This window comes from Schistocerca gregaria, chromosome 8 (assembly GCF_023897955.1).
Source record: "Schistocerca gregaria isolate iqSchGreg1 chromosome 8, iqSchGreg1.2, whole genome shotgun sequence".
NCBI lineage: Eukaryota > Metazoa > Arthropoda > Insecta > Orthoptera > Acrididae > Schistocerca > Schistocerca gregaria.
The window spans coordinates 197,642,359-197,670,077 of NC_064927.1; the positions used below are offsets into that span (position 1 = coordinate 197,642,359).

General features: G+C 38.7%; 1 protein-coding gene across 21 annotated transcripts in view; it reads right to left on the bottom strand.

Annotated features, from left to right (window-relative positions):
• The window catches only part of LOC126283946 (testin), an 82,896-nt gene extending 61,031 nt beyond the window's left edge, over positions 1-21,865 (bottom strand). For 4 of the 21 annotated variants that reach the window (XM_049982365.1, XM_049982360.1, XM_049982358.1 and 1 more), the window contains exons 1-5: positions 21,481-21,623; positions 21,203-21,375; positions 21,000-21,088; positions 7,073-7,191; positions 2,322-2,419 (exon numbers count right to left, since the gene is read on the bottom strand). In XM_049982365.1, coding sequence (XP_049838322.1) covers positions 2,322-2,419; positions 7,073-7,191; positions 21,000-21,088; positions 21,203-21,265 — 369 coding nt within the window. In that variant the 5' untranslated portion in view covers positions 21,266-21,375; positions 21,481-21,623. Of the gene's footprint in view, positions 1-2,321; positions 2,420-7,072; positions 7,192-20,999; positions 21,089-21,202 lie in introns of all 21 variants that reach the window. The other 17 variants (XM_049982363.1, XM_049982359.1, XM_049982357.1 and 14 more) reach the window with 12 other exon arrangements.
• Positions 21,866-27,719: the final 5,854 nt, after the last annotated feature.

The following is a 27,719-nucleotide window of genomic DNA, read 5'->3' on the forward strand; positions in this document are numbered from 1 at the left end:
ATTCCATTCCTCAGTGTGCTGAGGGTCTTACCCAGGCCTTCACAGACAGGCACTACCCCCCAGACCTAGTCCACAAACGAATCTCCTGTGCCATATCCCCTCAGACCCCTAATCCCTCCTCCTCCTCCTCCACCACCACCACCACCACCACCACCACCACCACCACCACCACCACCACCACCACCACCACCACCACCAACAACCACCATCCACAAAGGAATGCCCTTTTCATCACCCAGCACCATGTCTGACTGGAACCACATCCTTCACCATGCTTTGATTATCCATCAGCATGCTCTAAAATTAGGGGTATCCTACCCAAAATCCTTCCCATCCCTCCTAAAGTGGTGTTCCATCACCCAACCAACCTCTAAAATATCCTAGTCCATCCCTATTCCACTCCCAATCCCAACCCCTTGCTCAAGGATCATATTCCTGTGGAAAACCCAAGTGCAAAAGCTGCCCAATCCATGCACCAAAAACTTCCCATTACAGTTCTGTCACAAGTTTATCATAGCCCATCAGGCGTTGGGTCACCTGTGAAAGCATCCATGTCATTTGCCAGCTCTGCTGCAATCATTGCGCAGCTTTTTATATTGGTATGACTACCAATTAACTGTCCACCAGGATCAGCAGCCATCGCCAAACTGTGGGCTAGAGCACAGTAGACCACCCTGTGGCACAACATGCAACTGAAGTTAACATGCTCTATTTCAGTGGCTGCTTCACTGCCCCACCCATGTGGAGCATCCTCTCCACCAACAGCTCTTCTGAACTGTGTAGATGGGAGTTATCCTTACAACAAAATTCTCTCCTCTCTAATTGTCCTGGTCTCAACCTATGGAAACCTACTATATCCACACCCTTCACCCAACAGTTTCCACCCCCTCAGTCATACCATCTCCTCCCCATTCTTATGTCCATCCTCTTTGTTTGAAACCCTCTGCAACACACCCGCTCATCTTTCCCTGCTCCGCTCCTTTTTCACTACTTTTTTCCCCCTACTGATGCTGAGCCTGTTGGCATTGTACTTCCTGCACACTCTGCCAGAAAGTGTTCCTGTCTTCCCCCCACCTGTACACTGCTATCCCTTCCCCTTCCCCACCTCCTCCAGGCTGCTGCTTCCATCCCATGGAATAGCTGCATAGTTACTCTAGCTGCCGTAGTTGGTGATTATGTGTGCATGAGGTGTGCTTTCTTGTGTGTATCAATGGAGTGGGTTTCCCTTTTGCTGATGAAGGGAGTGGCCAAAAGGTTTGTGTAATTGTCTTTTAATCATGCCTGTCTGCAACTTAGCATATCCTACTGTGAACAGTTCAGAGATATGGTTATACTCATCAGAATCAACAGCAAACCAACACCAACAACAATAGCTTAGGTGTACATGCCAACATTGCAAGCAGAAGATGGAGAGAGAGAGAGAGAGAGAGAGAGAGAGAGAGAGAGAGAGAGAGAGAGAGAGAGAGAGAGAGAGAGAGAGAGAGAGAGAGAAGAAAGTATATGAGGATACTGAATGGGTAATTCAGTATGGAAAGGAAGATGAAATTGTAATAATAATTGGGGATTAGAGTAGAAGAAAGGGTTATGTGTAAATATGGGCTTCTTGGTAGTAGAAATGAGAGAGGAGAAAGACTAATTGACTTCTGCAATAAATTTCAGCTAGATGTCATAATTAAATTTTCCTCAAGATATTTTTATCTATGGTGATGATGGAAGCTGAAGAAATGAATTAAAACTTGTGGCACAGCTGGGACTTGAATCCGAGTCTCCTTGCATACTAGGCACGGATGTTGGCCATTACACTAACGCAGCACTACAGTTAGCATTGCTCCATGGACAACCTAAGTTCAACCCCTCCCCAACGAAAACCTTGATTAACATTTTCAACTTATTTCGCCTTCTTAGATTGCCACTATTGCTGAAGCTCTCCAGCATTGGAATAGCCCCACATTATTTGATGAAATGGCGAAATCCTGTACAACAGGTGTAGGTGATCTATGGATCTTACAATTATTACCATTTTTTAATTTATCTATAGTGCTGTGGTTGTGTAATGGCTAGCATTTGTGACTAAAAAAGAAGGGGAGGGGGAGGGGGAGGGGGAGGAGGAGGAGGAGGAAGAAGAAGAAGAAATCAAAGTTTATGCTCGGTAAGCACTGGAGAGACACTATTTGCAAATAGAATAGTGCATGAAGTGTTACATGATCTACCCTATGACATACACCACAGGGCAATAGCATAATATAAATGTAGATGTTTGGCACACAAAATTTTATTTCTTTATCTTTAAAACATAGAATGCAAAACATTATTTCACTTACCACATCATCAGAAACATTTGGGGGGACCCAATCAAATGCCACTTCAGCACTTTTAACAGTTTTTGCATTGTCAACACCTGGGACTTGGATATTCAGACCTGTAACCATACAATCAGAAATTTTTAGATGTGTCCCACATGAGATAACCACTTAAAATAAAATAAATTAGCTAGAGTTGAATAAATTAGTCTGCCTGGAGTCCAGGAACCATTCAAGACAACTTTGTCAGTTTTTGAGATATTGAGCAGAAAAATGGAATCATCAACTTGGCTGGACATTCAAAGACATATCACCATTCAGTCATTCTAAGAAACCCGCCTGGCTAGCTGTGCAGTGTAACGCACTGCTTCCTGCGCGGGAAGGTGTGCCAGTCTCCGGCACGAGTCCGCCCGGCGGGCTAGTGTCGAGGTCTAGCCAGCCTCTGGATGGTTTTTAAGGCGGTTTTCCATCTGTCTCGGCGAATGCGGGCTGATTCCCCTTATTCCACCTCAGTTACACTATGTCAGCGATTGCTGCGCAAACACTGTCTCCATGTACACACACACCATAATTACTCTAAAACGCAAACATTGGGGTTACACTTGCCTGGAATGAACATACCGGGGGGGAGGGGGGGGGGACGTCTACTGGGGGCCGAACCACACAATAACCCCAAGTTCGGTGTGGGGCAGCGGTGGGGTAAGTGGACAGCTGCAGCCTGTTGTGAACCACTGAGGGCTATGGCAAGGACGTAGCCTCTCCATCGTTTCTAGGTCCCCAGTTCAATACATACATACATTCTAAAAAATCTAAGAGGCTGGTATCTCTTCTTTATGAACAATGTCCTTTGTAATCTATGTCACTGATTTTCTCTTAAAGCCTTAATGACAATTCTGTGGTACAATCTGGACCCGAATGGCAAAGATTTCAGTACTACATACAAATTGTGCTACTTCATAAAATAGCATATATGCTTATTAAGTAAGTTCTAGCTTGCATATTAATGGTGAAGACTGCACATCATATATAGTGATTGGCCATACTATTATCAACATATGGCTAAAGTAATGTTATTAGGCTGCATGGACGATGAAGTGAGTACCTGAATAATATTATCTAGGTGGTTACACTCCAAGGATCATACAATGCACGTAGCAATACATTTTCTCACATTCACTGACTTGTATACACTATCATGCAAAAATCACACTAAAAATAGAAGCAAGTAAAATTATACACTAATATCTGAAGGGTAAGCATAATCAAGAAAAATAATACTCAAAGAGAAAAAGTGAAAGTTACTATATATGACCAAGAAATCAACACATGAAGGAATAATTGTGCTCCACCTAAAGAAAATTTATTTATCTGAATGTCCGAAATGTAGTTACATTTTTGCAGAGAAAATGTATCTTACTTGTAAAACTATTGACCCATTCCACATCATAACAAGTTATTGCAAATATGACCTACGTAACACATAAAAAAGTAAGCAAACTGTACCGAAAAGGAAAGTACCTCTTTTGAATAGCATGTCATTCATAGACAATTAAGAGCAGTGACCTAGATCCAAAACGCCTCAATCACGTTTGCACTTTCACTGAGAGTAGGCTTCAGTCTTTTTTTGAATTTTGCAATGTTATTTCAGTCAGATCTTATCTTGAAGTAGAGAATCGTTGGTTATCTTGAAGCAAATCAAACACAAACCAACATCACAGAAGCACTAAATGTGTCATTATAAAGCTTTCATGATGATTCCCTGACATACGAAAGGCGCACTATTGCACAGTGCAAGGTCAACCAAAGGCAACTATGCCAGAACTGAACAGATAGCTGGAATTGATCAATAAAAATAAATTATGTATCTAAAAGAGTTGTTGACAAACCTAGCATGTATTCATCAGTTTAAGAGTACTGACGACTTCTACATTTGAAGCACAGAGTGGCTGGTCACAGAACATTGCAGAAAAAGACTTGTATTGTGAAGGTGGAGTCCTTGAGCTGGAACATGAATTGCAGCTGTGTGGTGACAAATCACGGTAAGCGTTTGTAGTGCCAACAGTAAAATTTGGAGGTGGTGGTGTTATGGTGTGGTCATGTTTCCATGGAGGGAGCTTGCACTCCTTGTTGTTTTGCGTGGCAGTATCACAGCACAGGCCTACATTGATGTTTTAAGCACCTTCTTGCTTCCAACTGTGGAAAAGCAATTCGGGAATGGCGATTGCATCTTTCAACACAATCGATCACCTGTTCCTAATGCACGGCTTGTGGCAGAGTGATTACACGACAATAACATCCTGGTAATGGACTGGCTTGCACAGAGTCCTGACATGAATCCTATAGAACACCTTTGAGATGTTTTGGAATGCCGATTTCATGCCAGGCCTCACCAACATCGATATCTCTCCTCAGTGCAGCACTCCTTTCAGTGGCGTCTTCAATTTTGGAAACAACCAGAAATCGCAAGGAGCCATGTCTGGAGAGTAGGAAGGTTGGCAAATGGCTGTATTCCATGTTCGGCCAAGAAATTTTGGATCAAGTGGAATGAATGTGTGGGGATGATGTCCTGATGCAGTTGTCAGTTTTTTGCCATTCACATGTCTGGCCTTTTGCGCCGAACTGCATCACAGAGTCACTGGAGAACATCTTGATAGTACTCCTTTGTCACTGTTTGTCCTCCTGGTGCATATTCATGATGCAGAATTCCATGGACGTCAAAGAAGACAGTCAGCATCACCTCAATTTTGCTTCGCACCTGCCGCACTTTCTTCAGCCTTGGAGACTCGGGAGGCTTCCATTGTGACGACTATCTTTTTGTTTCCGGGTTGTACCCGTACACCTATGACTCATCTCCACTTATCACGGTGTTTAGAAATCCAGGATCAGTGTTGGTGGTGTACGCAAGGTCCTGTGCAACATCCACTTTTTGTTCCAGCAACAATTACTTGGGCACAAATTTTGCAGCCACTTGGTGCATGTTCAAATCATTACGCAAAATTGCATGTGCAGAATCTTTACTCACTCCAACCTCTTGGGCAATCTCCTACACAGTCAAACGACACTCTGCCATCACCATTTGCATCCTCTCAATAACAGCCGCGCTCCGAGCAATTTGTGTCCCAAAACACTGGTCACTCTCCACTGATGTACGGCCATTTTTGAATCGATTGAACCACTCCTTAATTTGTATTGCACCCATCTCATCTTCTCCAAACATCTGCTGAATCTTACAAATTGCTTCGCTTTGAGAATCACCAAGATTTTGACAAAATTTTATGCAGTATCTCTGCTCAATACTTTCACTCATCTTGTGAGAATCGGTAATCTGACGAACACATTGTGTAGCACCTCACTCAACAACCGACAGGCAGCAACAGATGTGCTGGAAGGCGACGACAAAATTCACGCCTGAGCATGAAGGTCTCTTCCTTTACTGCGTACAGTGGGGCCACGCTATTGTCTCTATTTTGCACAGGAAAATCAAAGGTCGGATACTTTTTAGACAGACCTCGTATGTGAAGCCAAGCAACACTGCATACAAGGAACAATACTTAAATGCACTTGGAATGCGACTGAGGTCTGGATCCTAGTGTGGCCAGCTTTACAGCATGGCTACATGGGGCATGGCCCACACCTAGCATTTATGCAATGACAGCAGTGTCCGCAAATATCAGGAGCATCTCCTAGCGTCTATCATCTAGGTCCACATGTTCTGGCAGGCTTTCAAACTCATTGGGACAGGATACCAGATTTTTTATACAAACTAGGAAAAATCTGAGAAGAATTCTTGTTTGAAATAAAAAGATGATGATCGAAGCTAATTTTCATTTTGCACATCCTGAAATACCAAATTTTTGGGAAATTGGGAGAAGCTGAAATTACAGTTGACAACTTTCATTGCCTCAAGAGACATACTTGAAAAATAAATTACATTTCAGTATGATTAAAAGATATTTTATTTAATGGTTACTAACTTTTCAATTGACCCTCGAACTGTCAGATGTCCAAGAATCAAAATATACTTAAGTGTGGGGTATCCACATAAACAATCATTTTCAGATTCTATGTGACCTCACCTGACATGCAGCAACTCATTTTCTTAAAATTAATTAACTCCAAAAGTGGTAATCTTGAACTGGAGTGTTTCTAATTTAGAACCATATGGCACAAACCACTCTCACAGATTCTCTGGTTAACCGCTTAACAATAAGAACTTAAAATCCAGAATTTATTCGAGCAACTTACAAATAAACCTTCCTTACATGTGTTCAGCACTAACAGTTTAGTGTTAGACTGCTAGAGAGTACCCATTCCAGTACCTGTAATCCCCCAGTTGGTGTTTACTGTAACGTCTCAACACGACATTCAAAAGTCTGTGCACCCCAGATAGAGATATAACAATGAGAGTTTGATATTGTATGATGGCAGACTTGGTCATGTACCTTTTGAACCACTGAGAAGGGCAAGGTTTGGAATCAAAACGTTCACGCTACATAAGGCTAGAAGCATGTCCAAATGTAATTTCATTCACTAATTAATGTTTTCATTAATAAAAAAAGTTATTCTTTGGAACTTACTTAGCAAACAGACATGTTAAGGAGTCAACATATAAGCCCTAAAACTTTCTCATTTTCAACTGTTAATACTCTTAAAACATTGTGAAGAAAATGAAAGAAAATGATAATGAAAGTGAAAACATAATCTCATTAACAGAGAAGTGATTACTGAATGGTTCCCAGATGTCTAACCACATGAAATCAAAGTAAACTTACAAGCACCACGTTTCCTCTTCTTACTAGCAGGTCCAAGTAGTATTTCAAATTGTTCATATCCTTCATCATCCTTCACATCATGGTCTTTCTTTTTGCACTTGCAATTACGACATAATTTCCTATGTGGCACAGAAAATACAGTATTATAAAATAATAAATGGTAGGTCAACAATATGGAAATTCCTGAATGGAACAATAGATAAAATAATGGAAAGCCAACCACTCCCCTTTAGCATACTGATGTATGGTGTATACACATACATAACAGAACACAATACTAACAACTATCTTTTGAGTTCTGGCTTTCCTTCTGGCAGACAGTATACACATATTCACACACACAGATACTCACAAATGCACACCAGTGGTACGTGTGAATGGGCATCTGTGCGGTCTTGCCTTTCCTTTATTTTGCATAACGGTATACCATGCACTTTTAGTAAAGATTCAAATAATTTAATAACATCACAAATTATAGATGCCAACAATAACTTTCAAGCAGAAAAAAATGAACAAAACTTTTTAAAAACTCAGCATGTAACAGGTTAATCAAATATTAATACCACAAAAAAAATTTATTTTGAAAACAAACAAGAAAGCCAGGCAAGAGGGCTTTTACTACACTGAAAGACAATCTAGAAACTGTGGATAGATGCAAGTTGATTAAAAACACAAGATTTCAAAATCACATATTTATTCTTCAAAAGTTTCATTATTTATAAGGCTGATGTTTCACTTTTAACTACTACACTGACAAGATTGAGCCTGAATCTGGATTCTTAAAATTTCTTCTGGCACTGTAAGAAAAACGGGAGAAATGGATGACATTAAAATACAATAAGTGGCCAATCCTACAATATAATAATACTTTAAGACAAATATCTATGCTTACCATACATAGCAAAGATCAAAAGGACCAACACCATTTGTGAGAGAGAAAAGAAAGGTGCTCAGGGATGGAAACAGGTAAATTTGAACGGTATCTTGTACAGAGTTGACATATTTAGAACCGTTACTATAGTGCAATTATAAGGTTTATATTTTACATGGCAATCAGCCAGCCACAAACTTTTCAAGTTATGATTCACTGCTGTTTAAGTTATAAAGTTTATAATGTACATCAGAGTTCTGTAGATCACAAAACAAAGTACGACAAATGATGTACAACTGGTTTACTTATTACATTAACAGATGTGCACCAAGTATCAGCATAAACTCTCACAATAATACATGTTTATCGCAGAAAAAATGTATTTCCAGATCCATGTACATTGGACTTCTCAGAAAGTATTCCTTTCCAGACCCATGTTTATTAGACTTATTTTCCTTGTTTCAATGGTTACTGCCACCTCTGAAAGTATTTGACACTTTTTTTGAGCACCCTGTATTCCTTACGTGAGGGGTCCATGACAGTTTCACATCCTGGGTTACCCCAAGATACTTCACTACCGCCTCTACAGGTAGAGGTTCACTGAGAAGCTCTAGATTCCAGTACATGTCCTGGACATGTTTTCTTATGAATGGTAATGAAATTGTTTTCTTGCAGCTGACCCTTAGATGGTAGTTAAGACACCAGTTTTTCACAATGTTCAATCTCCATTGAGCCATTGTTCTCACAGTATTACTAAATTTGCTACATATTATTACGATTAAATCATCTTCGTATCCTTAGCAAAAGTAGCCTCTCGGGTTTAGTTCTTCAGGGAGTTCATTCACCACTAGGATTCCTCAGCAGTGCAGCCTAAACCCCTCCTTGTGGACATCCTCTAGTGGTGTTCATTACATTTTTCGTTAATTGTGGTGACTTCTACTTTTCTTCTACTCAACATAATTGTAATCCACCTATTTGCGGTACTCTAAATGCCATGCTCCTCTGCAGCTCTAAACATGGATTAGAATGTTGTATTGCTAAAAGCCCCCTTGATATCCAGGAAGAGAGACAGAGAAATTTCCTGAAAATGTAGAGCTTTTTCCATCCTCCCAACAAGTGAAATGCCGTTTACATGATTTGTCTGGTTGGTATGCGTGTTGGTTTACATACACAGGAACCTAAGTTAACTTCTTTTCCCTAATGTGCTCATTCTTAAGAAGAAAGGAGGATAGATCGATCAGTCTAATACCCTTGGCATTGGCATAATCAACTTTCCCCAGCCTTTCGCGGGCAAGTGCTCTACCAACTGAGCTACCCAAGCACGATTCATGTCCCGTCCTCACAGCTTTAATTCCGCCAGTACCTCGTCTCCTACCTTCGAACTCGGGAGCACTTGCCCGCGAAAGGCAAATGTCCCGAGTTCGAGTCTTGGTCCGGCACACAGTTTTAATCTGCCAGGAAGTTTCACATCAGCGCACACTCCGCTGTAGAGTGAAAATTTCATTCTAACTTTCCCCAGATTTGGAATGAAAACAACTCTCACTGTCCTCCAAGCATCAGGAATGAGTCCAGCTACTAGGCTAACCCTAAGCAACCTGCATAGGAGTTTAATTAAACTCTCTCCTGCTTGTTGCAGAAGAGCTGAAACGATTCCATCTGTGCCTCGTGACTTGAACAGTTGACACGTCCCCACTGTCCACTAGATTTTTTTTTTTTTTTTTTTTTTTGAAAATGACTCCTTGTCTATCAGTTTCCCACTTCTCTCTTTGATTATCTTAAACCAGTTCCTCTCAGGGACTGAATCTCTATGTTGTCTGCTAGAGTGCGCTGAGGGAAGTGTGTCTAGAGCAGCACATCCAGTGCCTCATACTCTGTCCTTGTATACTCACAATCCTGGCTTAGGTGGTATTCTGGTGAGGATTTTGTAAAGTCTGGCACAAGTAGATGTACTTTCACTTCCTCACAGAATACCTTCCATGATGGCAGTTTCGCTTGCTTAATTGCAAGTTCATATTTGGCAAGGGCCTCCTGATATTTTGCCCATTGTCCTTTCCTTCTTGCAACGTAGAACAGTATTCTTACCTGTTTCCTTTGGAATTTCAGGTTATTGTTCCACCAAGAGACATTCCTTTTTGCTCAACTTCTTGGTGATTGGACATTTTTCTAAATGTAACATCATAATGGCAGACATCGACATTGATACTCTGCATATCACATTTAAGTGACTGGCAGAGGGTTCATCGAACTACCTTTACAGTTATCTATTATTCCAATCTTGGATAGCGCATGGAAAGAACAAACACCTAAATCTTTTTGTACCAGCTCTGATTTCCCTTATTTTATCATGGTGATCATTTTTCGCCATATAGGTCAGTGTCAACAAAGTATTTTCACATTCCGAGGAGAAAGTTATGGATTGGAATTTCTTAAGATTTCTCCGCAATGAAAAAGGGCTTTGATTTAATAATGTCAATCCCAAATTCTATACCATTTCAGTGACACACTCCCCTATTTCAAGATAATACAAAACATGCTGTCCTCCTTTGAATTTTTACTCCCATCAATCTCATCTGGTAAGGATAACACATTGCACAGCATTATTCTAAAAAAGGATGGACAAGTATAATGTAGGCAGTCTCCTTAGTAGATCTGTTAGATTTCCTAAGTGTCCTGCCAATAAATCTAGTCTTTGGTTAGCCTTCCGCACAACATTTCCTGTGCGTTCCTTCCAATTTAAGTTGTTCCTGGGTATTTAGTTGAATTTATAGCCTTTAGATTTGACTGATTTATCATGTAACCGAAGTTTAACGGATTCCTTATAGCACTTGTTGATGACCTCACACTTTTCATTATTTAGGGGCTATTGCCAATTTCCGCACCATTCATATATCTTTTCTAAATCTTTTTGCAATTTGATTTGATCTTCCGATGACTTTACTAGTCAATAAATGACAGAGTCATCTGCAAACAACCTAAAATGGTAAGCAAGTGCTGAGGCCTTTCCTGTAAGAGCTCTAGTTTGTTTTCCTAGGCTTTCTATAGGCCATGGTCTGTTAAACACTCATTTCAACCTCAAATTTTATATAAATATGGTCAGAAAATGATGGCGCCAATGCCACATTCCATATGATTGGATGCTCTTTTAGTGTTGAATTTCTCGGAAAATATGATTTCATATAAGTAAGTGCAGTCATATTACCCAACCACCAAACTGATTTTAACTGAAAACTGATTAATTTATGTCTTTCTTCAAGTTTATAAAATCAAAGTCCATAGAAAAATAAGAGTGAGCAGTAAGTGTTTTGTGTTGCTACTGGCTGACACTGTGACATTGCTAAGGAACAACTTCTGTCTCAAGAAAAGTGCTACAACATGAGGGCCGTACGTTTATGCAATGTATTTGTGGTATGCATCAGTTTTTACTCAAATTATTATATGTAATTTGCTGTTCCGCAATTGCTAGACTGTTACTGCTGCATTCTGTGACTCATCCAACTTTTAAACTGAAACTGCAGTTTAAAAAATAATAATAATAATAAATTTAAAAAAATAAAAATCAGGCACCTATTGAATTGAAGTGTGCAAAAAAAGTGCAAACTACAGTCTGTTTTCACAGTTTTCCATCAAAGTAAATGTTCGAAATGAGTATGTAACCCCTGAAAGAATTCTAATTTTTCTGTGAAATGGCACGACATTAAGCAACTTGCATATTTCCTCTTTGACCCAACAAACCCATTTTGACCCCTGCAAAAAATTCCTGATTTGATTGAGTGAAGATATTTGGTCCACTATTCAATTAATTTCAGGTGACACAACTGCATTTTATTACTTTCTTCATCGTGCAGACGTCATTTCATTGATGAGAACTGATTTTGATGATTTTTATTACATGCTCGCAATTTCATGGACTTTTTTCAAACGAGCATTTCTCCTCTGTGATGCTGTTGTGGAATTCTGTAAAGTGCCTTTATCTGAAACACTACAAACAGCTTCATCTGTAAATGTACATGTATCAGCAATTGTCTTCCCTGGTGGCGCTTTTCTGAAGTGTCTATGATGCTTCTATTGATCTATCGTTCGTAGCAATGTTCCTTCCTGTCTCTTGTTGCATGTGATGTGCTATCACCGGCGCTACTGCTACAAGGCAATATATGAGATGGAAATGCTTTGCTGTTAAGCACTCATTTTTGTGATACATTAAACACTTCCAAATGCAAGTCTAACACAATTAGTTAGTTTGAAATGAGGACAGCATATTCTAGCATTTGCAACATTCACAGGGTCTTTTCTACATCATTTCAATAGCCAAATCTTTTGCGCATCTGCATCATGATGGAAAACATGAAGCATTACTTTGGACCCTTTCGTATTGCGATTGTGAGAATTACAACCAACACTAGCACAACTGCACATTGCTTGCCCATACTCAAAACACTTTCACTTTAAAAACACCACTATGCAAAGTAATTAAGTGAAAACAATAATGCAAATGAATCTGCTATGTCTCCAGCATACAAAACATTACGGAGCGTTCCTCTCTGACATAATGCACACAATGGCACAAAAGCATTAGCTTCTGTTCAGCACTTATTGCATCTCCCTGGATAAAATATGTCCTGACTCTTACTTATTGAATGCCAATAATCAATTAGAGTACCTCAAAATAATACACCAACTGGTAAAGGCACTCCACATACAATCTTCAGTGCACCAGCCAGAAAATTACTCACTCCCAGGAAACATCATACTAATGGTGTATAGAAGCACTTCTAGCCATGATAAAGGACTCAATTTGACAAGGAAGATTGTCCACAAGTTTCTTCAGGCATGCCTTGTTGTGCTGAAGCCATTCCTGTAGAGCTACCAAATTGCAGATAGAGTGATTGCTATGTTTCATCTGCTGTTCCCAAATAATAGCAGCCATTTTCTATGGAATTAATATCATGATTGTTAAAGTGATAAAAGATGCCAGAGTATTTGTAACACCAGAAACATATGCCTGCAACCGTGTTATGCTGTTATACTGAAAGACAGGTGTGTGCAAAACACACTCTTCAAGAAGAAGGTGTAAAGGAAAGGGCGATACTTGGTCACCAAGAATATCTCAGGCCGGTATTACACTATAAAATTTCTTTGTCAAAGATTTGATCAAATATTCTGTCAAATATATTTGACAAAGATCTTTGACGTAGCGCTAGAAGGGGCATTACACTGTCATCAAATTTTTCGTCTAAGTTCAAGATGGCTGACAACTTGTTATTAACCGCAGCAGTTGCACGTACCACAATTGCATTGTGTGCACATGTGAAAAAGAAGTGGGGAAAAAAAGGAACCACATATACGAGGTTGACAGTCTTAAACTCCTGGGATTACAATTGATAATAAATTCAGTTGGGTGGAGCACACCACAGAACTGCAGAAACGCCATAACAAATCTGTGTTTGCAATTCGAGTGTTAGCAGACATAGGCAACATAAAAATGAAAAAGCTTGCATACTTTGCCTCCATAATGTCATATGGTATAGTATTTTGGGGTAGCGTTTCAAGTTAAACAAAAGTTTTCATAGTCCAAAAGCGTGTAATACGTATTATTTGTGGAGTAAATTCACGGACGTCCTGCAGAAACCTCTTCAAAGAACTGGGTATACTAACTACTGCCTCTCAGTATATTTACTCCTTAATGAAATTTGTCCTAAATAATATATCTTTTTTCCAACAAACAACTCAGTTCATACATACAATACTAGGAACAAAAATGACCTGCATGAGGACTTAAAAGCACTTACTTTAGTTCAAAAAGGGGTCCACTACTCAGGAACACTCATCTTCAATAATTTGCCAGCAAACATAAAAAATTTAGTCACAAATAAAGATCAGTTTAAAATGAGCCTGAAAGACTTACTAGTGGCCAACTCCTCCTACTCCATTGACGAAATTTTTAGTAGAAACAAATGATGTATTGTATTTATTCATACTATTAGTATTGTTATTCCAGCTTAAAAAAAATTCCCATGTTCCACATCCATGAGGCTCTCCTCAGCACGGATCTATGGAACGAAAAATTAATCTAATCTGGGTGAAGCCGTGGGTTTTACGACGACACGATAAAAGCATTCAACAAAACTTGTTACGTGAGCTTACAGTGGAAGACATCGAGTCGTACAACAATTACTTAAGAATGGATGAGCATACAATTTCTGTATGTGCTCAGTGAAGTGTATCCTCATATCACAAAGCACAATATTCACTTAAGAACTGCTATATCTTCAAAAGACAGGCTCACTGTAACACGCCGATTCCTTGCTACAGCAGAGGGTTATGTTATGTTAGGTTAGGTTAGGTTAGGTCAGGTCAGGTCTCCAATATTCTTAATCTATTTTTGTACTCAGGGTGCCTCACGTTGTAAAGCACCTCATCAGCTTCATACATCTCTATTAATTTTGTAGTTGTTGGCACACACCAATTGTATTTACCAGCAATGTTTATAAAAACACTACAGACAACAGAATGCTACAGCAATGCTAGCGCTCCATGTGGTAACATTTCACATTGCAGTGAACAGAAGACAAGCGATTTCTTTGATCAAATCTACAGTGAGGCCCTAGATTTGATCAAATATTGGATGACATTTGACAAAGTTCCTATTACACCATCAAATATCTTACTGCAATCAACCCTTGGATCATTTGAAAAGAGGCAAAATTGCTACTTGTTAAAACAACAACAAGCCTCCAATCTACATCTATTCTCTGCAACCCCTGTAAAGTGAATGGCAGAGGGTATACCCCATTGTACCAGTTATTATGGTTTCGAAACTTCCTGGCAGATTAAAACTGTGTGCCCGACCGAGACTCGAACTCGGGACCTTTGCCTCCCGAGTTCGAGTCTCGGTCGGGCACACAGTTTTAATCTGCCAGGAAGTTTCATATCAGCGCACACTCCGCTGCAGAGTGAAAATCTCATTCTATTATGGTTTCCCCTCATTCCATCCACTTGTGGAGCATGGGATGACTGGCTGTTTAAATGTCTGTTTGTGCTGTAATTAATCTAATCTTCTCCTGATGATTCCTATGTGGACAATATGAAGGGGATTGTTGTATATCCCTAGAGTCATCATTTAAAGCCAGTTCTTGAAACTGTATCAGTCTGCTTTCTTAGGACAGTTTATGTCGGTCTTCAAGAATGTAACAGTTCAGTTCCTTCATCAACTATGTGACACACTCCTACAGGTCAAACAAACTTGTGACCATTTGTGCTGCCCTTCTCTGTATACATACAACATCCCATGTTAGTCATTCGGTATGGGTCCCACAAACTTGAATAATTTTCTAAAATGGATTGCATGTGTAATTTGTGAACAATATCTTTGTAGACTGATGGCACTTCTCATGTATTCTACCAACAAATTGAAATCTACCACTTGCTTTACCCACAATGGTGTCTATGTGATCATTCCATTCCATATCCCTACAAAGTGTTACACCCACGAATTTGTATGAGTTGGCCAATTCTAACTGTGACTCACTGACATTAGATTCTTAGCACACTATGTTTTTGTTTTCATTTTGTGAAGTGCACAACTTTACATTTCTGAACAGTTCAAGCAAGTTGTCAATGTTTGCACCACATTGAAATCTCATCAACATCTGACTGAACAATTATGCAGTTTCTGTCACATAGTATTTCATAACAGATAGCTGCATAAACTGTAAAAGATTTAATATTACTATTAATATTGTCTGGAAAGTCATTAACACACAACATGAACAGCAAGGGTCCTAACATATTTCCCTGGAGTACACTCAACGTTACTTCTACATATGTCAATTACTTGACATTGCAGATAACAAGCTGCCTCCCCCCTACCAAAAAATCATCAATCCAGTCACATATTTCATCTAATCAAAAATAAAGTTATACTGAACATAAAGAGAACAAATGCCATTTATTTCAGTTTGACAAGGGAAAATTATACTGTTTCATTAAATGTAGATGGAATGGTAGCAAACCCAAATTTTTAGAAAGATGATTGATTCTCTGTTGAAATCACGTCACCATGCAATGATACTTTCAAAAAGAATAGGACGTTATGCCCTGCCATCAACATGTGACAGTCAGTGCTTTTTAGTTATCAGTAAATATTATTTATATGTGCTCTCAGTTCCCTGTTAAAGAATTATTCTCTGGGGAAACAACTGCACAAAATATGTACACAGTTAGCAAACTACATAAAAGAGCCACAAGGATAATAACAAAAATTGGTAACTGAGCTCATCATAAAAATCTCTCCAAAATATTGGATATTTTAACTCCACCATGTGAATACATTTACCGATCTGTTACGCACACGAAAAATAGCCTTGATACTTATTGCATGGTGAGCTCTGTTCATGATGGAACAAGATATAAGTTACCATAACACAGCATTTTCTACTAAAGAATAAAATTACAAAATAATTTGTGCAAGAAGAGCAAAGAGATTAGTAAAATATATTTATTTAAAAAGCCAGTAAAAAGTACCTGTCAAGCAATACATCCTATATAGTGAATTGTGATAACCAAAATATACTGCACTGTGAATCTTCTAAATTCCTGTGCATCCTAACTTATGCCAAGTTAAAATGATCTGGGCGTGGTGCCCTATGTGTAATTACCCCTGTTGGAAATGTGAATGTTATCAGAGCTGCTTATTTTGGATTTTTTCCACTACTGTGTCATAAGATACAATTTTTTGGGGTAATTAATCTTTAACAACAAAAAGCACTTTATGGAAAAAAAAGTGGGGAGTTTGAGTCACGGGTGGCATGCATCCAAAATATTCTTGCAGAAACCTTTTTTGTAAGCCCCTCAAATTAACCACCATATTTCTATTTTCTTAGACAATTTTTGCCTCTTAAAACCATTCTCTTTTTACATCTAATAGTACAAACCATGACCACAATAAAAGGTCTAAAGACAAATTACACAGGGATCTAAAACAACTAAGTCTTTCACAAAAAGGTGTTCACTATTCTGCCACAAAAGCTTTCAATTCTCTTCCATCAGACATTAAAATTCGTCATTAATGTCCCAGCTTCATTTACATCTAAATTAATAAAATACCCAGTGGATAAGTCATTCTTCTCTCTTTATGAGTATATGAAGATTAATAAATGTTTTTGTAAATTTCTACTGCCATTTGTATTTATGTTTTGAAACTTTCAATTTCTTATGAGTTATCTCTAATTCATTTCCTAGTGTATGATGGCCAATGTATAAATATTCCGTTTTTCCTGTAGCTTAACTTATTCTCAGTAATTTATGTCATGTTTACTTGAATCACATCTTAAGTTACTCTCATTAATTTCTGTCGTGTTCACTTTAATTATTCCACATTAATTTTACTTCCCTTTTTTAAGCTTAATCACCAATTTGCTACATTTATTGTATCCCTGTAACAATCTAAAGATTTTACACACACACACACACACACACACACACACTCTCTCTCTCTCTCTCTCTCTCTCTCTCTCTCTCTCTCTCTTCTGCACTCAATCTCTCACATCTTATGAGGGTCCAATAACCTCAGCAGTTTGGTCTCATGGTAACTTACCACAAATTTCCAACAATAACATCTGAACATTATGTGCAATGGGAAATGAACAGATTATTAAATAACAGTATTTTCCACTTGGGGTCATAATCCAATGAGTTTGCACACTTTTAAACAGACTGGTCTTGTATTTGAGAGGACGGAGAGACTAACCCCATCTGGCAGACCTAACTTAGATTTCCATGGTTTCTCTAAATAACTCCAGGCAAATGGAGGGGGGGGGGGGGGGGATGATTCATACTACAAGGCCCACCATTGTCAAACTACACCCAAGTTTACACATACCTGTAAATGTGAATTATGTTCTTATTTGTTTGTTCTTAACCCATAACATCATAACTTGCCCAATATACCTGAAAAAGGGATACACAGACAAGTACCACAGCTTTCAAACTCGGTTTTGAAACCCTGCGAATTACAAAGCATACTTGTACTGATGAAACTTAGTTACAGAATATGTGTATATCAGTATTTGAATGCCCATTACATATGTTGCTAGTATCGACTAAATTTTATCTCGCTCTGATACACATACAAATATGCATGAGAGTAGTCTACCACTTTATTTTTTTTTGTACTCAAGTAAGGTCATAAAAGTGAAAAAATTATACTGCATTATACTGACAATGAAGTGTTATTACTCAGTGAATGAATTCATGCGGGACAAATGGGAAATTTGAGCTGGATACAATGTGTCGCACATTCCAAGAAATATCATTGTAGTGTTATCATTTATTATAGTGCTATTACTTATTAATGTAAACATCAATGTAACTGTTTTATAAATTTCTGACATTTCTCCTGCACGCAAACTGAATGGATTGCAAATGTATGTCACGAGATGAATAAAACACAAAACCAATCACTCTGAAGGAAATATGGATGCATGGACATCACAAATGGCATATGAAAGGAATCAGGAAAGACAAGCATTCTACATCTACACTTATTCTCTGCAAGCCGTCATATGGTATCTAGTGGAAGGTACTTTATGTATAACTATCACTGCCCACTTTTCCTTTTCATGAGATTTAAGTAAGAGGAAGCAATAAATTGGTTAGCTTTTCTTGGAATGGTGCAAACAATCCAATAGAGATGGTCCCACAGAATCTCTATTTGGTTTAAATCTGGGGTGTTTATTGGCCAGTGGAGTAAGGTAAATTCATCCTGGTGCTCTTCAAACCGCTCGTGTAACTGCAAATTGTGTGACACTTTACATTGTCCTGCTGATAGATGCTATCGTGCCGAGGAAAATACGAACAACATGAAGGGGTGGATATGATCCTCAAGGATAGGTACATACTTGTGTCCATCCATTGTGTCTTGCTGAATGACAAGATCAAACAGGGATTAACACAAAAACATTCACCAGACCATAAAGCTCACTCCTCCGGCCTGTAACCTTCTGACGATTGTTGCACATCCTTACACAGCCGTCCGCCCGATGGAGCATAAAACGTGATTTACCTGAAAACGCCACCTGTTGCCACTCAGTGAATATCAGTTATGGTATTGGCATGAAAATTCCGGCCTTCATTGCCAATGAACAGCAGTCAGCATGGATACATGAATGAGGCGTCTGCTGTGGTGGCCAATACACAGCAACATTCGCTGAATGGCCATTGATGAGACACTGGCGGTAGCCCTTTTATTAATCTGTACAGTCAGTTGCTCAAAAGTTACACATCCATTTGCCCATACACATCTCAGCAGACATTGTTTACCCATAACCTGCAGCATATGGTGCACCACAGTTGCCTCGGGATCAGTTTTGGACAGTGCCATTTTGCCATACGCCGTATACCTTAACCATGAAGGCAAGCAAACAGTTCACAAACTTAACCATTTTGCAAATGCTTCCACCCTTGGCCAAAAAGCCAATGATCATGCCCTTTTGGATGTCAGATAAATCACTCTGCTTCCACATTATGATGAAAAATACATTATTTTCTGCATCCCCCCAACACACTTTATATACCCTCCACTGCTACTGCTGCCACCTGTTTTTGATTAGTTTGCACTGACACTGAACACAGGTGGTGGTCACATTAATGTGACCAGACAGTGTATAACAGTAAAGCATACAGTGATGCAGAACGCTTCTCTCACAGCATCTGCCACTCGAGTTGGATGAGCATCTCCATGACACTTTCGCAGTTATTAAATGAAGCTGTAACAAAATGTGCTGCTGGTTGCTAAATCTTCTCTGTTTCCTCTATCAATTCTATCTGGTATAAATCTCAGACTGACAACCTGTATTTAAATATTGATTCACCAAGGATTTTGTAAGCTACATCTTTGGTGAGTGGACTGATTTCCTGACAATTCTCCCAATGAAACTGTCTGTCATCCACTTTACCCGTGGTTAGTTTTATGCGGTCACTCTGCTTTAAATTGCTCAATATGTGTATTCCTACATATTCTAAAGATATGACTGCTTCCAATGATTGCTCTGCAATCATATAATAACACAACAACAGATCATCCTGACTATTTATGTGCAATATCCTTCTTTCATTTTGAGGGTCAGTCGCCAATCTCTGCACGAAGGATGATCCTCTGTAGATCTTCCTGCACTTCACGACCATTTTCTAGCACTCTGGCATCTCTGCACACAACAGCATCAACAACAAAAAGACGTGGAACTTCTGACGTTGCCCAATAGGTAATTTATCTCTATTGGAATAATCAATAGTCCTACAACACTCCCTTGCGCAACATCTAAAATTACTTTTATATCTGAAGACCTCTCTCTGTTCAGAATGATATGCTGTTTTATTTGCTAGAAACACTTGAGTCCAATCACATGGCAGGTATCATATTCCATACAGTCTTACTTTGTTCATTAGGCTGTAGTGCGGATCTGTATTGAATGCCTTCCAGAAGTAAAGGAACATGGCAACAACCTACTCACAGGTATCTTCTGCTGTCTTGGTCTCCCGGATGAACAGAGTAAGCTGCATTTCACACAGTCATTATGTTGGAAACCATTTTTCTAGGGGGGAGATTTTTGGTCACCAGAAGATTCATAGTATGTGAACATAAAATATCTTCTATCAAAGGAAATACTAAAACAATACAAAAATAAAGTTTGATTTAATGCTGGAATGTGTTCATTGTGTAAGGACTGAAACTGATACCCAAAGAACATTTCTGTTTTCCCTTACTGTATAATAAACTGAGAAATCTTTCGCTGGTCAAAATTTTGTAGGTCATCTTGTGACCCGTTAAGTTAAGCAATAGTTACTGGTAAACATCTAATATCTTCGAACATGTCTTTACTACAGGTAGAAGAAATATGTCTATAGGTTCCGTTAAATAACTAGCTTAGTTTGGCAAATAGTTGGCAGTTGAGCAGTATATTTAGAGCTTTATCATCTTCCATATGATTAGCGTAAAATTGATTAAGTCCAAACACGTAAAAAATAAATAAAAGGGAGAATAGAAAACAAGAAAACTGTTACCTCCAGAAATGTAAATCAAGCCCTGGACAAAGAAATCCGCATCTAAGACATGGAGCACCGGCGCCGATTTCATGAGCCAACCGATTGTGCTGGAAGACATTTTTACATTAATTTACAATTTTTTCGTAACGAACCATCCGCAGAAAATAGGTAAACTGAAACTAGTTTTTGAAGTGATATTTCTGAAAAGCACTTCTACTTACCCTCTTCTTCTTGTTTTCCAGCAACACCAACCACTCTGGCGTCTTTTCTGAAGTTTCAGACATTTTTAAACGACAAACCTCATTACGTTGTTATGCCACACCCGTTTACCTGTCGCTTTTATCGGTTATCGTTCACACTGAATGAGTCACACCTATGACTCGGTCGAACTCATCTGTCAATAATAATAGAGATTATTATGTCGATTAATGCTCTCTGTAGAACTACCAAAAATTCCTAAACGGATTCTGTTCACGTTTCACATTTTCACACATATTACCTAGAGCTCTCACCTACCTACCACCAGTGGTCAAACTGTCTGTAGTACTCCAGATGTCAACAAACACAAGCTAGTAGCTGTCAACATTACTCAGAGATGCAATACTGAATGGAATACATTCAACCAATTGCTTACAGGGAAGGGTGCATATACAGAGAATGGGAAGACAGATTAGTACATCCCGATTTTCAAATGACACCGAGACATTTTCACACAATAATTGTGGTACATTATTTTAGAGTAATTTATTACAATTGTGAATTTATTTAAAAATTTGTATTCTTCTGCAGCGTTAAATTACAATTGAATACTGTTTACTAATCCGTGAATTGATGCTGTAACAAGCATTATTTTTTCACTACCACAATACTACAATAAAACTTTTAAGACATACTATGAATGCGTCCAGAGTACAGAATGAAATTTTATACTCTGGTGCAAAAGTTGCTGATAGGTTTCAGGAAGAGGACTGAAAATATCGACTTATAAGAAAATTGAACTATAGTTCATTGCCCGTGTATGTTAGTTCTGAGAATATACTCCATTTCAAACATGTCTAAAACCGTAAAAATAGGATCTGTAGCTTGTCAGAATTGAGGTCCAGTAGTTTACCTGCCTTTATGATTTCACTTACTGCTTGTTTGGAAATTACAGTTGCAAATTCTAGATCATTGTAACTCCTATTGCCAGTGACCTTGACGTAATCATCAGTTGCTCATGTGGAAATATTTCTCTCATCATACGAAGTTTTTTATTCCGTTATTATACCTGAAGTTGGGGAAATGCTAAGGCTCAATCTAGATATAGTGGGAGGTAGTGAAGTGAAATGGAGACAATACAAGGATTTCTAGTCAGATCAGTGGAGGATAATATCAGTAGAAAATAGTATAATGGATTTAGGATTCATTATAAGTATAAAAGTAGGGCAGAGTTAAGTTACTGTAAATAGCTCAGTGACAGGGCTGTTCTCATCAGAATCAACAGCAAACCATCACCAATAATAGTAGTTCAGGTATACATGCCGACCTCGCAAGGACAGACAAGATTAGATTAGATTAGATTAATACTTGTTCCATAGATCATGAATACAACACTTCGTAATGATGTGGAACGTGTCAGGTTGATGAAATATGTCTGTACAAGATATTACATTACACAAAATATTGCATGACACTAATGCTTAAGTTAGTTTTTTTCCCTCCCTTAATTTACATCTAAAAGTTCAGGCAAGGAGTAGAAGGAGTTGTCATCTAGAAATTCTTTTAATTTATTTTGAAATGTTGGTTGACTATCTGTCAGGCTTTTGATGCTGTTTGATAGGTGACCAAAGACTTTTGTGGCAGCATAATTTACCCCTTTCCGTGCCAAACTCAGATTTAACCCTGCATTGAAGATCATCCTTTCTCCTGGTGTTATAGCTATGGACATTGCTATTACTTTTGAACTGGGCTGGATTATTAACAACAAATTTCATAAGTGAATATATATACTGTGAGGTTACTGTGAGGATCCCTAGATCCTTAAATAGATGTCTGCAGGATGACCGTGGGTGGGCTCCAGCAATTATTCTGATTACACGTTTTTGAGCAATGAATACTTTTCTACTCAACTCTACTCTACCCCAGAATATGATGCCATACGAAAACAGTGAATGAAATTAGGCATAGTAAGCTAATTTACTGAGATTCTTATCACCAAAATTTGCAATAACCTTAATAGCATATATAGCTGAACTCAAGACGTTTCAGCAGACCATCAATGTGTTGCTTCTAGTTTAACCTCTCATCAACGGACACACATAAAAAATTTTGAAAATTCTGCCTTAGCGACAGACTTCCGTTCAAATTCTGTATTTATTACTGGACTTGTGCCATTTACTATACAAAACTGTATATACTGTGTTTTATGAAAATTTAAAGATAGTCCGTTTGCTGAGAACCACTCAATAATTTTGTGAAAAACATCATTTACAATTACATCACTTAGTTCTTGGTTTTTGGATATTATTAGTATACTTGTATCATCAGCAAAAACAACTAACTTTGCATCTTCATCAATGTGGAATGGTAAGTCATTAATGTACATCGAGAACAGTAAAGGACATAAGACTGAACCCTGTGGGACCCCGTACTTGATAGCCCGCCCCCCCCCCCCCCCCAGTTTGAAGAATCAGCTGTTGTATTAACATTACATGAACCACTTATGTCAACTTTCTGGATTCTTCCAGTTAAGTATGAATTAAACCATTTGTGCACTGCCCCGCTCAAACCATAATGATTTAGCTTATCTAAAAGGTAAGGAATGAACGGTTCCCTGGAGAATCGGCAAAAGAAATATATGAAAAACATTGACAAGAAGAAGGGAGATGGTGGCAGCACATCTGTTCAGAAATCACTGAATAACTTCCGTTGTACTAGAGGGAACATTAGAGAATAAAAACCGTAGAGGAAAACAGAGACTGGAATGTATCCAGAAAATAATTGACGATGCGGAATGCAAATGCTGCTCTGATATGAAAAGGTTGGCACAGGAGAGGAATACGTGACAGACCGCATCAAACCAGTCAGAAGACCGATGACTAGAATAAATAAATAAATAAAAAATGAGTTATGAGCGTTAGAAGATAATTATATGAGTCTAACACCATCCTGTCCCCTACAACTCGTGAAGTAAATCTATGTGATAAAACTGCATTTGCTTAAGCAACCACTATGTAGATCATTTTCATCTGTCTGTTTGCTTTTGTTTTTTGGAACACAAGTTGAAAATACAGATGGTAATAGAATTTCCTGTAGAAATAAAAAAAAACGTTGAGGTTACTGCACAAGAGTGATAATCGCTTGCCACTGAAATTTCTTTCCTACACCAACAGATAGTGGGTGGGAAACAGCATGGAACCTGTGTCATTTCAGCACGCTTTATTTGCATAGAGTAAATATCTCTGGAGTAGTGAGCATTGCGTTTGCGCATGTTGTCAACATTAAACAGGAATCGTTACCGACAGCACCTAACATTTGCACAAGCCCCGCCCATTTACCCCCCTCCACACCTACCCTCCCTCCCCACACACACACACATAGGAAATGTAAGCGACAGCCCCGACATTTGCACAAGCCCCGCCCATTTACCCCCCTCCACACCAACCAAGAGCGCATCAATATGATCTTGGGTAGTCCTCCTCGCTGTCGTGTTTTTGTTCGTCGTTTTTTGTTTTAGCGCGGTTGTTCATACTAGCAATGTTGTCTTGTTGGTACTTCTTAGCAGTTTGTGTAATACTGTCAAAATGAAACATAGATATGCACTCTCAATAAAGTTATCATACACAAGGTACCTCATCTTGACTGTTGTGGCCAACTTCTCTCAAAACTGATATCTAACAGACATTAAAGTACGAGAATATGAGTTGGAATCACACTGACGAAATTACGTACATGTGTTTAACAATAGGCAGCTCTAAAGCTCTCAAACACTGAAGAAGAACTCAAAGTAATTTCGTGTCTGCTATAAGCAAGCAGTCATGAGAGTTCACAACTAAAAATTCACCCATTGCACAGGCAAAAATTAATGAAGAATGTCACTGTATAAATATCTGACTGCTTGCATTACACATTTCTACATTATCCCACTCTTATATTCTTTAGTCTTAATGAGGTAATCAGAAACCAAGCAAGATATCGACTTTGCCTTGTTTATGCACAACATTGACTTTAGACAATCGAGATAATGGACAGCATCCTTGGCGATACTACCAATTAATATTTCCCAACAGAATTTCTTACACAAAATGACGTGACGGAAATTTGCGCTCACTGCAGTTAACAAACATCAGATTTTTTGATACAGTGCAGATGAAAGCTCATGAAATGAAAAAGACAGTGTGGATACCATTTTTATTTTTCTTTCTTATTGACGATTTTTCAACTCGCATATTCAATGAACATATTTCTAATTCTTTTCACAAAGGTACCGGAAAAACTGTATTTCGTACTAACTACAGATTTTCTCCCTTGTTATGACTGGCATATCTATGATACGAACAACTTTGATGTTGGAACATGCGGCAGACCATGGGCGGAGCTTAGGATATGGACTGGTGTGGAGGGGGCTGATTGGGCGGGACTTGTGCACCGTCAGGGGCTGTCGCTAACGTTATGTGAAAACACGTGACAATGCTGGGTTAATGTAGGTAACGTCAGCGACAGCCCCGGGCAGTGCACAAGTACCACCCAAACACCCTCCTCCACACCAATCCACGGCTTGTACAAAAGCTTACAAACAATTGCTTACTCTCGTAAATTTGTTAGTGGAGCAGGAAAGGGAATGGTTAGTTGTTTCAGCAAATACTGTCCTCCATGCATTTATCAGTGATTTGTCGATTGTGTATATAGATTTGAAAGATGGGACACAGATAAATTCAATAGGGTGGGAGTCTGTAATTGTCTTCATATAATATATGTGTCAAAACCTTTTGGTTTACTATAAAGTTACAGTAGGAGACCATGTTAAGTGTGTCTAGGAAATGGAGAATGATTATGTGTGCTTTATATTTTAGTTTCCCGAAGGATGAACAATGAGTAAAAATGTGGCTCCAGAAAATAAGGAGGAGTAATTTTGTCCCCACAGAATATTCCAAAGTATGTTCAAAACACTTTGAAGAGGAATGTTTAGAAAGAGAAAAATTTGGACGTGAGTGGCTGAAGGTAGATGCTTTACCAACTATTTTTAATTTTCCACAGCACCTAATACCAATTTCTGCATTCAGCTTAAATACATTTTCTGCACAAATCAAATAAGAAACACAATAGTGTAGCTAATCAAAGTACACATTCATCTTCTTTGGTGTATTTTGCCTTCAGTTTATTTTCTTCACCATTTGATTAAGAATCGTAAAATTTTAGTAAACATGTCCCCAAACTCCTTCATTTGTGTCACTTTCCACTTCCCTTAATGGTGTTATATGGGTTGACTGTTACATGACCAACTGCATTTGCATTACAGTACATTTATTCTCCGATAGCCCTTTTCCCCCGTTCTTACTCAGTCTACCATTTATTTAATAAACTGGGAACAAGTACGTAAAATGCGTTAGATAAACACTTCAAAGTGTCACCAGTAAGAAAAATTGTGCTTTAGGTCGCAAAAACGAGAAAATAAATACGCAGAAATAGCAGAAAAAAGGACGAATTAGCAGGGATATAATCGCTAATTCCATTGGAATTTGACATCATTCCGACCAGTGGCGTTATTTCTACAGCGTTTTGAGAGTTTATTTTTAATTACAGTCACCCTGTACATTCAAATTATTACCGTTTCAGTTTGCAGAACCGCAAACGTGGCTTCACATTGTAGAATTAACGCTGCAGAACTACATTATCACGAAAGACAATCATTAGTTCGTGGCAATGTTAAATGGTTTAACAGTAGTAGTAGTTTCATTGTCAAAAAAGTTTTATGTGCTAAAAAAATAGCGCGTAGCGTTGCATAGTTGCAGGTGAGCCGCCAGCAGTGGTGGATGTGGGGAGAGAGATGGCGGAATTTTGAGAGCTGGCGATATATATATAATGACTTTTGAACACTATTAATGTAAATACATTGTTTGTTCTCTATCAAAATCTTTCTTTTGGTAACTATGCCTATCAGTAGTTAGTGCCGTCAGTAGTTTGAATCTTTTATTTAGCTGGCAGTAGTGGCGCTCGCTGTATTGCAGTAGTTCGAGTAATGAAGGTTTTTGTGAGGTAAGTGATTCATGAAAGGTATAGGTTATTGCTAGTCAGGGCCAATCTTTTGTAGGGATTATTAAAAGTCAGATTGCGTTGCGCTAAAAATATCGTGTCAGTTTAAGCACAGTCATTGATAAGTTTTCTATGGGGACGTTTCAAGACACCATCACAATTATCGCGGCACTTTCAGGTATCTGTGGGAACTGAACTGCCTTCTTGCCCGATGGCACTTTAAGGAAGATCTGGATTCTGAAGATGCTATAGATTTGGAAACAGTATTAGTCGCCAGAGAGATTCTATCGACAGAGAGTTTTGGATTTTGAAAGGAAGCAGAAACTGGCGCATGACGCTTGTAGAGAGGCGGGAGTGGCAGTGTCAAAAATGATGCTGCCACGTTGTGCTACCTGACATCACTTGGTCCCGAAGTGGGTCGGAGCTGCTAAGAGCTGTCCAACTTACCTTCCTCGCATGCTTCGTTTCGGCCAACTCTGATTGGGGACAGACGCTGCAAGGGAAAAC